This window comes from Vulpes lagopus, chromosome 18, assembly GCF_018345385.1.
Source record: "Vulpes lagopus strain Blue_001 chromosome 18, ASM1834538v1, whole genome shotgun sequence".
NCBI lineage: Eukaryota > Metazoa > Chordata > Mammalia > Carnivora > Canidae > Vulpes > Vulpes lagopus.
In genome coordinates this window covers 44,990,239-45,007,518 of record NC_054841.1, presented here as the reverse complement: position 1 = coordinate 45,007,518, position 17,280 = coordinate 44,990,239, and the positions used below count along the sequence as shown (strand labels likewise).

The following is a 17,280-nucleotide window of genomic DNA, read 5'->3' as shown; positions in this document are numbered from 1 at the left end:
AGGCAGGATATAAACAGGGAGCAGCCTGGCAGACAGACAGTAGGGCTTACAGATGAGCTGATAGAGAAAAACAAACTGGCAGGCAGGCATGGAACATCACACAGGTGGGTGTAAACAGGCCAGCTGGCAGAGGTGGAAGTGAGTAGGGAGGTGTAGATGGACAGGTATGTAGGTGCAGACAGATAGGAAGACAGAGAATTTGGCTACAGTTATAGGCGGACAGGCAGCCAGCCAGCCATGGATGGGTAGACGTAAAACCAGACAGGTTGAGGTGAAGGCAGTGGCAAGGGGCGGGTATATGGAAGTGCTAGGGTAAGGATGAGGGACTGACAGTGGATTCTTTAATTCTTAAGATTCTTTAGTGCAGGGATCCCTGGGTGGCGCAGCGGTTTGGCGCCTGCCTTTGGCCCAGGGCGCGATCCTGGGGACCCGGGATCGAGTCCCACGTCGGGCTCCCGGTGCATGGAGCCTGCTTCTCCCTTCGCCTGTGTCTCTGCCTCTCTCTCTCTCTGTGACTATCATAAATGAATAGAAAATTAAAAAAAAAAAAAAAGAAAAGAAATACAACCCGAAGATAGCACTGATTTGCTACAATCTCATGATAAAATTTTAATGGGTGAGCAGCTGCTTCTGATGGATGAGGAAAGAAAGTGATTTCTTAAGATGAAATCTTCTTTGAAAAAAAAAAAAAGATTCTTTAGTGCATTTTTTTTTCTTTAGTGCATTTTTAATGAAGAGCTCTGAATTTTATTTTATTTGAATTTAACAGAAGAAAAGAAAATAAAGTGAAACAGAATTCTTGAAATTCAAATAAACATTCCTTTATCACAGGAAATATTAACATCTAAAAGTTTTATCTATAATGAGAAGATTATAATCACATTAAGGTGATGGAAACACTTTTTAGCCCCATGGTATAATTTTAGATAGCACTGACTAATTTCTTAACAAATCTGAAGAAATTATCAGCCTTGTAAGCCTCCTCTCCCCATCCACTTATTTTATTCTATAATAAATTTATAGCCTAAATTTACCATTATTTGCAGTCAGTTTTGAAATCCTAATGTGCAGAGTTGTTTAGTATTGGTTCTGAATGTAGAGAGATGCTTTCCTCACTGTCCTCAGTCCTAACATGCTTGCTTTAATGGACTTCTTAGATGGCCTTATTTTATCATCGAGTGGGTGTTTTCAAGTAGATGTCTTGAGGCTCTAGTCCCTGAGTTCCTTTATGATGAGGAATATTTTCCTTTTGCCTTTCCACATGAACAGCAGTTTAGCTGGATATAATAATTTCAAGTCATTCTTTCTTCCAATTAGGAATTTGCAAGTTAAAACTTCTAGAGCTTTCAGTATGGATACCTTCAACATGTTTAAAGTAATAAAAGACAAGCTTGAAAATGTTTCCAGGAAACAAGAAATTGTAACACATGACTAAGCAGATGTAAATAATAAAAAAAATAGAACTTCTAGAAATGAAAAAAATTTAATAATTGAAATAGTAAAGGAAAACCTCAGTGGTAACTTTAATAGCAGATTAGGTACAGCAGAGGACAGAATAAATGGGATGACAGATCTGAAGAAATTATCCTGAGGGTCCCTCAGAGAGACAAAGATGAAAAATATGAGAGATTGAGACATAGAGAATAAATACAGTGAGAAGGTAGGAAGCATGTGTTCTATTCTCTATCATTATTTTTTGTCTGTTGTTCTGCAAGTTACTGAGACTATTCTGCTATGACTATGGATTGGTCTATTCTCTTTTTAAAGTCTATCAGTATTTGATATGTACACATACATAAACATAATATATATACAATATATATATTTTATAATTTTTAGTTTCATACAGATTCACAAATGTTCTATGTCCTTTGAATTGAATCTTTCATCAGTAAGAATTTTTCCTCTTTATCTTTAGTATGGTGTTTTGTTTTTGTTTGTTTGTTTGTTTTGCCTCAATCTTCCCTATTCTTAATATAGCTCTACCAGTTTTCTTTTGGTTAGCGTTTGCATGGTATATATCACTTTCTAACTTTTTACTTTTAATCTTCCCATATCCATATGTTTTGGATGTTCTCTTATAAATGGCATATGGTTTTTTTAATAGTCTTTAAAATCAAACCTTAAATTTTCTGTCTTTTGATTAGAGAATTATTCCCTTTACATTTGACATAACAAGTACTGTAATTGTGTTTAAGTTTACTATCTTTCTAGTTACCTTGAATTCTCTCAAGCTGGCTATTTTTAGCATACCATTTTTCTCCTCTAGTTTAGTATTTTACACTCATCTGTCATATTTTAATTGTTAACATCCCTAACTTAAAATCTAGCATTAATTTCAACTTTCACCCTGTAAGTATGCACTCTAGTTCCGTTTATTCCTTCTCAGTTCATATGCCCCTGCTATGTACAGATTTTCCTCAACTCATGATGCAGTTACGTCCTGATAAACCCATCATAAGTTGAAAATATCATAAGTCAAAAATGCATTTAATACACCTACCAAACATCATGGCTTAACCTCACCTACCTTGAACATGCTCAGAACACTTACTTTAACCTTCATTGGGCAAAGTCATCTGACATAAAGCCTAGCTTATAATAAAGTCTTAAATATCTCATGTAACTTATTGAATACCATAGTGGAAGTGAAAAACAGAGTGGTTATATGGGTATAAAATGGTTGTAAGTTTATCAGTTGTTTATCCTTGTGATACCAGGGATAACTGGGAGCTGTAGCCACTGCCACTGCCCCTCAACATGAGTGTCATACTCTCATATCCCAAGCTCAGGGAAAGATCAAAATTCAAAATTGAAAGTACAGTTTCTACTGAATATGCATTACTTTCGTAATGTCGTAATGTTAAAAAATTCTAAGTTAGACCATTAATATAGCTCTCCTAGTTGAGGACCGTCTATATTTAAAATCCATAGTATGAATATATATATAATATGTATTATTTATATATATATACATATATCATCTCTTTCAGAACTATTATTTTATCAAGTTTTATTCTTAGTATTCATATATATTCATATATACATTTTATTAATTTAAATTTATCCAAATAATTACCCTTTTATTGTATTTTATTTCTTCCTGAATCTCTAATCCAGGATTATTTTCTTTCTGCCTAAAGAACAACTTTTAGTATTTCCCCTAGATCAGATCACCTGGTAAAAGATTTTCTCGTGGTTTTTCTTTTTTTATCTGAAAATTTCTCTATTTTGCTTTCGTTTTTCAAGTGCATTTTGTCTGGATACTGAATTCTATATGGGCAGCTGTTTTCTCTCTGCACATTGAATATTTGTTCCATTGTTTCTTTGAGAAGTCATGTGAGGTCATTTCCTTTGGAGGAAATGTCTCTTTTTTCCTTTGGAAGCTTTTAAGATTTTCTGATTGTTCTTGGTTTTTAGCAGTTTTACTGTAATGTACTCTGTATTTACCCTGCTTGTGTTTGTGATTCTTGAACCTGTGGATTGATATCTTTTACCAATTTTGGCAAAATTCTCAGCTATTCTTTCCCCAAATACTATTTCTGCCCCCTTTTGCTAATCTTTCCTTGTGCATCTGCAGCCATGCATAGAATAAGCTTTTCATTTTGTTCTGTCTCTTGCCTTCCCTTCTGAATTAACCATCCTTTCATCTCACTGTGCTTCAGTCTGGGTGTTTCCTTTTGATTTTTCATCCAGTTTTCAGCCATGTCCTTTCTGTTGTCAACCCATAAACATTGAATTTTTAATTTTGGTTATTTTTCAATTCCATTTACATTTCTTTTTTTGAAATTTTCTTTATCCTGATCTATGTGTTTAAAGTATTGTCTGGTTTTTACTGTGATTTTGTTAATATTGACTCTTTTCTCATATTTCTGATTTTTATTTTTTTATTTCTGATTTTTAAATTAATATGCTACATATTAATCAGACAGTTCATACAAATAATTTGTGTTTTACTATGATTTTATTTTCCTACAGAGAAAAATTGTTTGCTTCCTGGGAGGAGGGCAACATGATATACCTTGATTTTGGATTTGGGTTACCTCATTGTCTAGATTTGTCAAAACTCACCATGAGAGGAGTCCACTTAAGATTTGTGCATTTCATTATTTATAAATTTTATGTTAAGTACCATAAAAATTTTTGAACTCTAGTCAGTGATATGCATTAGATATGAAATAATTAAGTGTGAAATGTACTGATGTCTGCATCAAATTTCTTTGAAATGCATCAAAAATAAAATGGATTGAAACAAGGCTAAATAGGGGTGGATTGACAGATACATGGTAAAGCAAATCTAGCAAATGCTAATGGTAGAATCTAGGGGGTGGTATGTGAATATGCACTATAAAAGTATTTCTACTTTTTTGTAAGTGTGAGAGTATTTGTAATAAAATTTGGAATAAAATCAAAGTGGGACATCACTGTACTTTGTCATACCCCTCTTGTCTTTGTTGATCTTCTTTGAGATACAAGTCAGAATATTTGTTACATTGATAACGTTGCAATCTTGCTAGAGCATAGACTCCTCTATTGTGGAATTCGATGTGACATGACCACCATCAATGGAAATTTGTATATTGTGTGAACCCTTGTTATACTGAAATCTGCCTGTAATTGGATGCTGTGGTATGAACATTAAGGACAGTATTAAATCTCTGAACCTTGAGATCAAGACCTAGAATCATCACTTAACTAACTTTGGAACCTTGAAAAAGATCTCAAGTGTGCTAAGCCTCATCTTAATTCCTCATCTGTGGAATGACAGCATTTGCTATAGTATTGAGTTCCTCTCCTTTGTATTTACCCCTCAGACAGAAATATTCCTTAGAGCTGATACTCAAAAGGCAAATACATTTCTCCCTTACCTTTTTGTTTATATTTTTGGAATCTTATTAAATCAAAATTCTTACGTGCATATGTGTAAAGACCTTCTTTAATGTTAAAAAGTTTATGAGGTGCCTGTGTGGCTTAGTTGGTTAAGGTTTGGGCTCTTGGTTTGGGCTCTTGGTTTGGTTAAGGTTTGGGCTCAAGTTGTGATCTCAGTATCGTTACATTGAGCCCCAAATCAGGCTCTGTGCTCAGCGCTGAAGTCTACTTCTCCCTCTCCTTCGATCTCTGCCCCTTCCCCTGCTGTGCACATATTCTCTCTCTCTCTCCAATAAATTTTAAAAATCTTTAAAACAAAAGTTTATGTAAATGTGCACAATGCTACAGCTGGCCAGGGGGCTCTTTTTATTGTTGGTGTCTGTACTCACTTGTGTGCTGGTGAATGTTGGCTTCTCCGAAAAGAAAGTAAGGTGGAAGGGAGGGAGGGAAAAAAGAAGGAAGGAAGAGAAAAACAAAGGGAAAAATAAAACAAATATAAGAAAGGCTCCAGTTGGTAGCATTGCCAACTTCTGCGGTAAATCCTCCCTCTGTCACCAGCATGACATCCCTGAACATGGAGTTAGGAAGAGGCAGGACAGCCTGCAGCTGGCTGCAGTAGTGTGTCTGTTGTCTTATGATCACTTTCTAATTCATTGAATTCATTCATGATCACGTCTAATTCATTCCTAGTTGTAAAACTATTATTGTTTATATAGCCAATTAAAGTATCTGTATAGGTGTGCACATCGGCTATTTTTGTGAAAAAAAAAAAAACATTCAGAATGAAGAAGTTATTTTAAAATTGCATGACATTTCCTGGCCCAACTGAAAATGCCTTTTTTCCTCAGACAATTTGGTGTGCACAAAACCTGTCTGGCCCTGTATGATTCAGAGGAAAGTCTGCAATTGGTGATGGTGATTGGAAATGTCTGTTATATGTCTGTTATAGTGACGTGAACAGGTGTGGAGTTCAAGGGAGCCTTCTCTTTTTATTTTAGGCATTTTTGTTGCCTTCCTGTGACATAGCTGTAACAAGGAAGGTAGTTCAAGTGTATAGAAAGTGGATCCTCCAGGACAAACCTGTGTTCATGGAAGAACCAGATAAAAAAGAAATTGAACAAGAAGATGCTGAAAAATTAGGATTTTCAGAAACTGACAACAAAGAGGTAGTGTGTTATCAATTGTTGTTTCTGTTGGGAGTACCCATATTTTAGCAAAGTATACAGTCAGTCAAGGGTGCCAATCAGTGGGACATGGGCAGGTGGGTCTCTTATCATGTGATGCTCTCAAGTTGCTGAGTTCTGTGAGGACCTGCTTCAGTGAAGCTGTTTCTGGGCTCTATTCAAGATCATTGGTTACCTCATAAACCTCAGGGTAAGTACATATGTGCGTTGTAGCTTCATTATTCACTGTTGCAGAAGAGTTGTTTTATAAACCATCGTATTTTACATGTCTCTGTATGAGACTGAAAATGTCACTATCTTAGGATTGACATGTTTAAATAAATAGCATTTGAGAAACTAAATTTAGCATGTTTTGGCAGTCTATTCTTATGTAGTGGCCTGTTCTAGAGCAGTTAGGATGTTACACACTTGCAAGGACTACGCCAATAACAAGTGCTATCTCCATTAAAGCCTCACTGCAGAGTGGGCAGTATCCTCAGAATGAGTGCTGTTGGAATGGAACTTTCAGTCCTGGTGAGGTAAAGCTGGAGGCTGGATAAATCTAAAACAATACATTGGGACCTCTTCCTGAAACAAAAGATATCTGTCATAGTTATATTTCTGGCATGCTGTTTTGAATCTAGTCTGAGAAATTATTTCTAAAAATGGGTGTTTGTTGCAGCAATTAACAAACATTTAAAAATATTTGTAATCAAAGGCAAACCACTTTTAAATATTTGTGTTAATTCCATAATTTAGATTTTTTAATATTGGTGAAATCATTTCTATAACTAATCATGAGGTCGAAATGAGTAGATTAGCAGATGGAATTTATCACACATTTTAAAGGTCTGTGTTACAGACTCATTCAGTCATGGGACCTTTGTTTATTCAGCACATACTAAACACTAGGCACTATTTTAGGTGCTGGAGGTGGTGAACAAAATTGAAAAAAGACCCCCCCTCCTAAAACCTATATTCTTATGAATTTTGGTGAGTGTAAGGAATTATCTATGTAAACATATACTTCCCCCCTCCATTAACTGATTTTTATATTCTAAAGACTTCATCTGAAAGTTCTCGTCATAAGCGATCTTCCAGTTGGGGACGAACATACTCCTTCACGAGTGCAGTGAGCAGAGGATGTGTGACAGAAGAGGAAAATAAGAACGTGAAAGCTGGAGCCCAGGCTATGCTGCAGGTAGTAGCCAGCCAGAGACACAAAGACCTCCAATTGGAGTCAATTTGAACATTTTCTTTATTGTGATCGTGTCATATAAAATACGTTGATATTTTGATCTGTCAGTAAATAGCTTTTAAGTTCTCATTCTGAGTTTTCTTCCTGACTGCTCACCTTCAATTTATAAAGATTTTTTTTTTCTAGTCAAAGGAGACCTATGAGATGGTTGCAGTTTTCTGAGAGGGATTATTATGCATCCAATGTGAAATGACTGAGATCCAAATCTTGAAAAGTATCTTCTGAACACATATGGGCATTTAGTCGCCTGGACTCTAATTTGCAAGACAGGCATGATGATTATATGATCTTATAGGGAATATTCTTAAAAACTGCCTGTTTATGAATAATGATTATAAATTCTCTAATTTTAAAATATTTATCTGAGTGGGCATATAAAATAGAACCAGTGCCATTTGGGAACATGGAAAGAACTTTTGGCTGATCACTTAATCTTCCCAGACCTCAGGATTTTATCTCAAAAATGGGGATTGGGAAATTGATTACCTATTGGTTCCCATCTAGGTTGAAGGTTATTAGGAGTGTAAGTGCCTAAAACAGAGTGCCTCTTTCCCCTGCTCCCTGGCGCCCCACCCTCCACCTCATATCCACTTTTCTAGCCTCCCACACAGAAGCCAGTCCTGGATGGCTTGCCTGTTGCCCAGTTTTCAGTGACATCTGTCATCGGTCTCTCGATAAGATTCTTTGTCATGGTATCCTTTTTGCATTCAGGTTCATTAGCAGTTTAACACTTTGTAACTATTGAGTTTTCTTGTTTTTCAGTGAAAATCAGCAAATAATCTGAAATTAAAATCAAGATGATTTTACTTGACTAGTTTCAAAGAACTTTGGTGCCTGTTATTAGTAAAATCTATACCCTCACCAGAGAAGTGCATGCAGGAGTCCCTGCCCTGTGTCCCACTTGGAGCACAAGGACAGAACAGACTAGATTCGGGCTTCTCAGTTTTCCACTGAAATGCCCCTGCCAGTAGAGGACAGTGAACTTGTATCGTAAAGGTCTGAGGTAGAGTATAGAGCAGTCAGCTGACTATCAAAATTTTTAAAAATCTGTCTTTATCCCAAAAATTCACTTAGGTTTATATTCTGTTGCATAATATAGTTCTCCTATTAAAAGTATATGCTCATGGAAGCTGTGCAGTGTTGATCATGTGGCATTGCCTGTTTCTAGGCTCCCTAGGAATCTACACCCCTGTTGGGTGCCGGTGGTGCTTTCTGTCAGCAAACTTCATGTGCTGGGAGATTCAACAATAATCATGTTTTTTTCCATCCAGTGTAGACCGCTGCTCTTCTTCTTCTCCCCTGTCCCCCACCCCAAAATTTCTCACCCAGAAGCAGTGAGCCTTTCTTACCATATTTTCCCCCTTTTCCTTTGAATAATGTCAAAAAGAAATCAAAAAGAAATGTCAAAAGCTTTCCCCCTTTTCCTTTGAATAATGTCAAAAAGAAATCAAAAAGAAATGTCAAAAGCTTTCTGATTCATAAATTTTCTGAAGTTGCAGTGTTAACATGTATCAATTTTTTTTCTAAGAAAGCTCTTTCAGGTATCTCAGGAAATTCTAAGAGAATCAATTAAAAAAAAAATCTTGAAAAAAAAAATGAAAAAAAAAAAAAATCTTGAGTATGTGTTGGTACCACTTGCCTTAATTGAAATAACTCAAAGGTGATCCCTCAGTAGAAGGAAATTAATACCATTATCTTTAAGAAAAATTTGTTCAGATTTATATGTTTAATTTAAATTTTCTCATGTAAAATGTGTTGTTTTCAAGGTATTTTTGACAAATGCAGCAAACGTCTTTTTGCTGGAACCATGTCCTGAAGTTCCCATGCTCTTGAAAGAACAAGTCGATGCTTGTAAAGCTGTTTTGATTATTTTTAGGCGCATGATAATGGAGCTTACAATGAATAAAAAGACATGGTAAGTTTATTTCAAATTAATACTGTAAAACAGATGTTTCTGTTTTTCAACAGAATAATTAAAATGTTAAAGCCTCCACTTACTGATGGCTTTATAAAGTTAACAATAAGATGATAATCAATCTTTTGTAACAGTTTCTGTGAATTCTGAAGAAGGTAAGTATCCAGTACTTTGATGGTTTATTTTTATTATAGGCTTTAAAAATGTTACTGAATTAAAAGTAGTCATATTACTTAATAGTAGATTTTTCCATTTTAAACTGTCATCAGACTGCTTTGTGGAAAAGTAATAAAAGTGGTGTTTTATAATATCGTTCTTCATAAGCCCAGGAGAAGTTGTTAATTGCTCTGAAATGCTGTTAACTGATTTTTATTGCTTCAAATTTGAAGTTTTAAATTCACTTTGGAAAAACAATTATTTTTTAAATGACATTGTCAGAATGGCTAAATAAATAGTACCGTCAAACATATAGTGGCGTCATGAAAATGTGCTTATGAGAAATGTTTTCTTTTTTATCCTTTGTTTTTGTTTTGTGTCTGTGTCTAGAATATCCCTGAAAGTAAACAGTGCAGTAGGTTTTTCCCATGCCCTGTCCCATAAGGAAGGCATCACTCCAGTTTAGGAGGTATTTTCAGACATTCTCAGTAACAGAGACCTCAGAGCCGCTCTGTACTCCTCTTTCTTCATGTCCCCCAGTTGTGGTTGTAAAATGCCTCTCCAGCCTGTCCTTTGCGTGTTTCTCCCAGCTGGCACGGCCTGTGAGCGGCCTGGCTGGGCTCAGCCCTGCTGTCAGGATGTGATTTTTGGCCTCTGTGCTCAGTGCTCGGGACTGCTGCAGACCGGCACTGTTGGCCCCTTCTCTCATGGAAATCCTCGGTGGGGCCCCGTTACCAAGCCTGGGTTCTGGATGTTTTTTCTGGATATCTTTGAGTCAGCACTGGGGGTGCTTGGAAAGCTCTGTGTGTATCTGAAAGCGTGCAAATGAGATAGGACTGAGCTGGCCAGAGCCTCTGGGGCTGTGGAGTCCAGCCCGTTTCTTTCTCAAATGAGGGGAGTGTGGGCCTCAAGAAATCCTGTCAGACAGCAGGTTCACTGGTACAGAAACCACAGGAATCAAATAATTATTTGAAGGTGTAAACTCTAGAGTCATCTTTTGCAGACTTTTTAAACATAGGACTTCTTGCCAAGAAGCAGTTACAGCTGGAAATATTACTGTGATGAACAATATGATTTAAACAGAGTTAAATGCTGTATCAGAACATTGAAAGTAATGAGAAATGCTTGTATGCTTACAACAGAAGCATCTGCTTCTTGATAGTATAGTTACAGTAATAGCATTTTTGATGTTTTTTTTTCTTTGAAAACTATGAATTCAGTTCACTTTTGTATCAGTAGTATTTTGATAGTTTTGATAATTTTTTGGTGAAAATCCTAAGACAAAATTAAGCAATTCGTCTCTGTTCTTTTACAATTCAGAAATTTCCAGGTAAAAGTATAAAAAAACCCACCCAAGTTTATAGAAATATTTGAAAATACCAAAAAATAGTAGCACATAGAAAGGGATGTAACCTGTTTCCCCAGCAGATTATTGTATGCATTTTTGTGCCAGGCAATCCCTGAATTCTCTTCCTCCCTTCTTTCATGCAATACATGACTACTGAGCTCTTGCTGTGAGGATATAGGGTGAACTAGACAGACTGAGGAACAGAATGAACATAGAGGCAGTTTCAGTGAAGCTGGGGAAGAGTACAGAGTGGTGGCTTAAGGGAATATCGAGGTGTCCAGGAAGACCTTTGTCTTCCCTGGAGGGGATGAATAGAACCCTGAGGGCAGGGAGGGAGGGGCCAGGGGGACATCTGAGCATAGAGTTTCTCATAGAAGGAACAGCAAGTAGCGGGGCTCCTGGGTGGCTCAATGGTTGAACATCTGCCTTCGGCTCAGGACATGGTCCCAGAGTCCTGGGATCGAGTCCCACATCGAGCTCCCTTCGAGAAGCTTGCTTCTCCCTCTGCCTATGTCTCTGTCTCTCTCTGTATCTCTCATGAATAAATAAATAAAATATTTTAAAAAAAAAGCAAGTAGCAAGTGTGATGTGTTCTAGGCCAGTTAGAGAAGGAGAGGGAGGCTGGGAGGGGATGGAACTGGGGCCAACCAGAGCCAGCTTGTGTGGGGCCTTCCTCGCAGGCTGCAGGACGGACATCAGCTACTCTTCTGTGTATGCACAAGAGTGTGACACAATCCAGTTTACGTTTCCAGAAGATTTCTCTGACTTCCTCTGGAGGAGAGACGGTGCTGGGTGTGAGGGTTGGTACACAAAGTCCATAGCAATAGATGATGGCAACTTAGATTAGGACTGTAGCCAGGAAAGTGCTAAGAAGCAGTCCTGGAATAGTGAGCGGCAGCATTGTGTGAATGGTTACTGCCTGTGTGAAAAGAAGGGGACAAAGTCTGTAATAAAGAGTGCAGGAAATCCTGTTCCTTAGTGCAGGGATAGCACATATGCATAATTTCCCGTGTTCCTGTGGAAGTTTTATACTCTTGGAGCAGTTGTTCTTTGAGGAGAAGGTACCAAAAGTCAATGTTTCACAAAATAAAAAGAAAGAAGCTGGAGTCAACACCTTTGGGAAAGATTTTTCCAAACTGGAGATGATTTTTTCAAATTCATTTTCTTCCAGAAGACTATGTGGCGATTTCATGGCTTGCTAAGCTTTCATAGGTTCAGAGATTAAATTAACCCTGTGTCTTTGTCGTTATTGCTTTGGTCAGGTTTGCATTTTTTTAGAAAGATTTATTTACTTATTTATTTGAGAGAACGTGTATGGGTGGAGGGAGGGAGAGAGAGAGAGAGAGAGAGAGAGAGAGAGAGAGAGAGAGAGAGAATCTCAAGCAGACTCCCCGCTGAGTGTGGAGCCTGATGCAGGGCACAGTCCCACAACCGTGTGATCATGACCTGAGCCGAAACCAAGAGCTGGACGCTCAACCAGCTGAGCTACCCAGATGCCCCCAAGTTTGTGTTTTTTGATAGCAGTTCCCATGACTGAGGTTTTATGTGAAAATTATTATGTCTCTTGTTTTCATCATGTTCATAAGATGGGTATGTAACCATTCATGTGGAAAGGACTGTCTTTTGTTGTTTGAAGCACATGTAAATGTGAGCAGGCAGTGCTGATGCCAAGGCCTAGATAAAGGTCTGGGTACCCTGAATGGGTGAGAGACATGCTGTCCCCAGCTCTGCACCATTTCTTCCCTCATTTTCCTCTAAGCTGTCTGCTCCATTCTTGTGTGCCTACATCTCCCATGACTTGACAGCTTTTCTTATTCCATGCTTCCAGAGCCCATCGACAGTGGGCTCAAGCAAACAACTAGAACAAAGTTCCAAATGTATGCCAACAGATAACACTGGGATGAAAATCAAATGGGGTCAGCTATAAATAGGGTAGGAAACCCTATTTGTAGACATCATTGTACCATGAGAAGCTTAACGAGATTCAATGTCATGTTAAGAGAAAATACTGTTTCAATATGTGGAAGTATGAGAAAAGTGTGAAGGAACTATGATTTGGAGATCTCATGATCTGACCTGGACTGAATTACTTTGTCCAGTTCCCAGTCTTATCATTAACGAGCATGTAGGCCAAGGAGAAAGTTGCAAAGATGAATGAACAGTTAGTGTACAAGGGGAAGTTACAGGGGGTGTTTCCCCTCAAAACAAACAGACCTCTCGTACATACAAAAGACATGTGTTCTTGGTTTGCATAGAATTCAAGAAAGGGAAACATAAGCAAACACTCTGATGTGAAAAATGTAACTTAGCTGTGAGAAATAAAATTGCCCCTTCAGCTGTGCTGAAGAACTTACTATTAACATAATTAGCGGTGTTAATGTGTCTTCAGTGCCCTCGTGCAGATAAAGCATCTTCCAGGCACCAAACTTTGTGCCTCAGGATGACCAACAGTGACCTTTCCAAACCCCCTACCTGTTTTATCCTGTTTATTTTTTTTAATTAATTTTTATTGGTGTTCAATTTACCAACATACAGAAAAACACTCAGTGCTCATCCCGTCAAGTGTCCACCTCAGTGCCCGTCACCCATTCCCCTCCAACACCCGCCCTCCTCCCCTTCCACCACCCCTAGTTCGTTTCCCCGAGTTAGGAGTCTTTATGTTCTGTCTCCCTTCCTGATATTTCCCAACATTTCTTTTCCCTTCCTTTATATTCCCTTTCACTATTATTTATATTCCCCAAATGAATGAGAACATACACTGTTTGTCCTTCTCCGATTGACTTATTTCACTCAGCATAATACCCTCCAGTTCCATCCACGTTGAAGCAAATGGTGTCCTGTTTATTGATGTGAGTTTAAGTCACATGTTTTCTGAACTTCGGTGACATAAGGTAGTTTATTTTGATAAAATATGGCATTCATTATGTAATTGGCATTCAGATTATCAATACTTTTGAGTAATACATGATTATCATTGTTGCTGAATTCATCAGAGAATTTCTTGTACCTATAAATTAAAGTGCTTTGGAGACGTGATTAATAACGTGAGCTTTTATTTTGGGTGGCCCAGGGAACAGATGTTGCAAATACTACTCAGGATAACAGAAGCTGTCATGCAGAAGCCAAAGGATAAACAAATAAAGGACTTGTTTGCTCAGAGCTTGGCAGGGTTACTGTTTAGGGTAAGTCTATTTTATTAAAACACTGCAAATGCAAAAAATGAACCATATTTTATAGTAAAATAATTTTAATCATTGAGAATTTTAAGAGTAAAATTAAACTATAGATTTCTTGAAATTTCATTTAAAATTTCTTTTTTAGCTTTGTCTTAAAGGTTGTAATCTATTCTTTACTATTAGTGCTTGGCTATACTCTGGTTTCTCTTCAGATCAAATAAATCTTTCACTCTTTTTACTATTAGTGCTTGGCTTCTTTTAGGCCTTCCCACCTGTCTGCCATTTACTTCCTCAAGGTTGGTAGAAGTTAGGAAGACAATAAAAACTGATGTCCTTGGTGGAGGGCCAGGTGGATTTGAGGAAGTAAAAGGAAATGGAAACACAGGGTTGGGGATAAGGTCACGGAGCGATTCAGGCTGGAAATAAAAGTGTAAGAGTCATTAGTATATTGGACTGTGTGTTTGAAGCCACAGGACTAGATGGGATCACCATGGAGAGATTTTGTGTCCTAAAGAGGAGAAGGCCATTTCCATGGTTGGTGGAGGAGAGGAAACATCCAAAGATGGTGAGAAAGGTTGGCCAGGGAACTGGGAGGGAAACTAGAGGAGCATGTGTCTGTACACTGGAGATAAGGATTGGGCAAGAGGAGAATGGCCGGTTGACACTGGCTTTGACAAGATGTTGATGGTTGAGAATATTCTAGGGGAATGAGGCTCCCTTGGAGTGGATGGAAGAGAAAATGAGAGCTGGGCAGTAGAAATAGCAAGTATAGTTAAGGCTTTAGGGAGTGGGAGAGAGGAGGAGAAGGGGAGATAGTTGAGTGGGCAGCATGCATGGAAGCCAGAGTTTAGGTGAGTGGTTTTAAAGTCTGTTCGCTTGCAGTGAGAAGGGTCCAGTAAGGACAGCCTGGGGGAGAGAAAGGAGAACTACAGAAGTAAAGTCATAGATAAGGTAAGTGGGACTGGGCTGGCCTCAGGTAGAAGCAGAGAGCCAAGGAGATGGCTGTTTCTCTTACATCTCACAGAGTGAGAAGGGTCAAGAACCCAAGTAGTCTGGCATCATCCCGAGGGGAAGAGAACAGGAAGCAGATGATGAACTAACTGCATAGGAAGTAGAAGTTTTAAAGGGTCCTGAGTGCAGTAGCCTCTTGCAGCATTGCTCTGGAAAGCACTAGCATTTATGGGATACACAGAATTGATAAAGCATTTCTGAAACAGAGCAGTGTGAAAGGACTCTGGAAAAGTGTAACATTCTTTTTTTTTTTTTTTTTAAGTGTAACATTCTATACAAATAGAGGCATAGTACAATAGATGGGCTGGCTTTGAGTAATTTGGTGGAAGATAGTATGGTGAATATGAGCTAGAAGTGATGGTTATAGGGAGGAGAAGTCAACTTTCCCCCTTCAGTTGACTTGAAGGTAGTTTTGGAGGATATATACTAAGAGCATATCTAGAATATAGGTAGAAAATGGAGGGTGACGCAAAGAGAAACTAGTTCTCTAAATAAGGTTGTATATTCCCACTGTAACACAAGAGAACCCAACTGTTCATATTAATTTTTAATAATTTAACATGATCAAATGATCTTGGCTTGATGAAAAATATATGAGAGGCTGCAGAAATAATTGGCATGTACTCACTTGCCTCCTGAGTAGTATTGAATCACTCTTAACTCTGATTGCCTTGCCTAGTTATTAGGTAAAGGAAGTAGTCTACACATCATTTTTTGTGTGTCCAGCCTTGCCTCAAGGGTGGTACTGACCACTTGCTTTGCTTTCCTCCTGGAGTATAGATACTCTGCTCACTTAGCTCTGACTCTCCTGGAAAGTTTCATGATCAACACCTTCTCATTTCTTCTATGTCTGCTGGGACTGGGGCTGCCAAGTGACATGGACTAAAGACAGGCTCTGGCTACTGGGTGCCTGTGCCTCATTCATCACCAGTTGTCTGGCCTTGCATCTATGGGTTGTGATGGAATTAGAGCAAGAACTTGTCACCAAATTAAGCAAGAATCTATTGTGGAGTTGTTATTTTTTGGTTTGGTTAGTTTTGGTTTGGGAGGGAAAAAACCCTTATTAATGGAGAATCTTGTCAGATTTGAAAAATTAGTTTTAAGTCTATGAGTATTAATTATTTTGATGTCATCTTTCTTTTGGAATGGTTAGATGAATCAAAAATAATCTTTAAGAAGCAACCATAAAATAGTGGAGAGAGGATGACCTTTTTGGAAGTAGACGGATTCTGAGTTTTGATCCAGAATCCTCTGGTACATCCTGGCTGTGCAGCCTTGAGCAAGTCACTTCACCTTTCTAAGTCTCTTCCTAATCTATCACGATCAGGAGAGAAGTCCTTCTGACCTTTCAGAGTTGTCATAAGAATCAGAGCAGGTTCATCTGGGATTTATAATCATATGTTGACCTCCCCAAGCCCTTTTGTGAGATCCAAGAAAAGAGAAAGAATGTGAAACGTCTGGATAGCTGGGCATCATCTGAATTTCATATAAGATTAAATGTGCCTTTTAAATTATTATCTGTTCATGTAGAATGTCTACAATTGCCAGATGCTTGATTTTTAAAATTTTTGAATAAAGAAGCTATTAAAGGGGACAGGAAGTTCTGAGTTGCCATTATCCTTTTATCTTTTTAAAAAAATCCTCTAGTATTTAGTCTCTTCTCTCAGTAGATAACTTGAATTGGCAAATCTTCAAATGATAGTTGGATTTTATTTAAATATTTGCCAGATGATGCTGTTTGCCATAAGTGATGTTTAAATCTGTTATCAGTGCTAAATAGGATCTTATGCTTGAAGCTCTGACAGTATATTAGGAAACCTGGACTATGGGTCCCTCTACTTGCAGTACTTAGAATTATGTAGTCCCCTAGGTGTGGTGAGGAGAGGTAGCAAGTGGTTGATTAGAAAACATATGAAAAGAAAAGGAGTGCTTTCAGAACAGATATATTTGTTTATACAGCTTATTTACCAGGATATATTTGATAAAACATAAGTTTCAGTGCTGCAGGAACTTTGGAGATGCTCTTATTCCGCTTTTTTTTTTTTAAAAGATTTTATTTATTTATTCATGAGAGACAGAGAGAGAGAGGCAGAGACACAGGCAGAGGGAGAAGCAGGCTCCATGCAGGGAGCCCGACGTGGGACTCGACCCCAGGACTCCGGGATCACGCCCTGAGCTGAAGGCAGATGCTCAACCACTGAGCCACCCAGGCGTCCCTCTTATTCAGCTTTTTACTTTTAACCAAAAAATGACTCCAGAAAAGCCAAGTAAATAGCCCAGCTCACACATCAAGTTAGTGACAGAACCCAGAGTCTGGAGCTCTCTCTTTCCCTCTTCCTAGATGAGAGGAGAAACCTCTCTCACTTACTGAGAGAGCAGCCTGC

At 38.1% G+C, this 17,280-nt stretch overlaps 1 protein-coding gene across 6 annotated transcripts in view; it reads left to right on the top strand.

Moving 5' to 3' along the window:
- Nucleotides 1-17,280, top strand: part of RALGAPA2 (Ral GTPase activating protein catalytic subunit alpha 2) — a 324,226-nt gene that overhangs the window by 85,914 nt on the left and 221,032 nt on the right. For all 6 annotated transcript variants that reach the window (XR_005984381.1, XM_041732346.1, XM_041732348.1 and 3 more), the window contains 4 exons: nt 5,868-6,035; nt 7,096-7,233; nt 9,057-9,205; nt 13,780-13,891. Coding sequence is in view for 5 of the 6 variants with exons in the window: in XM_041732346.1 (XP_041588280.1) it covers nt 5,868-6,035; nt 7,096-7,233; nt 9,057-9,205; nt 13,780-13,891 (567 nt within the window). In the remaining variant the exon portion in view is untranslated. The remainder of the gene's footprint in view (nt 1-5,867; nt 6,036-7,095; nt 7,234-9,056; nt 9,206-13,779; nt 13,892-17,280) is intronic.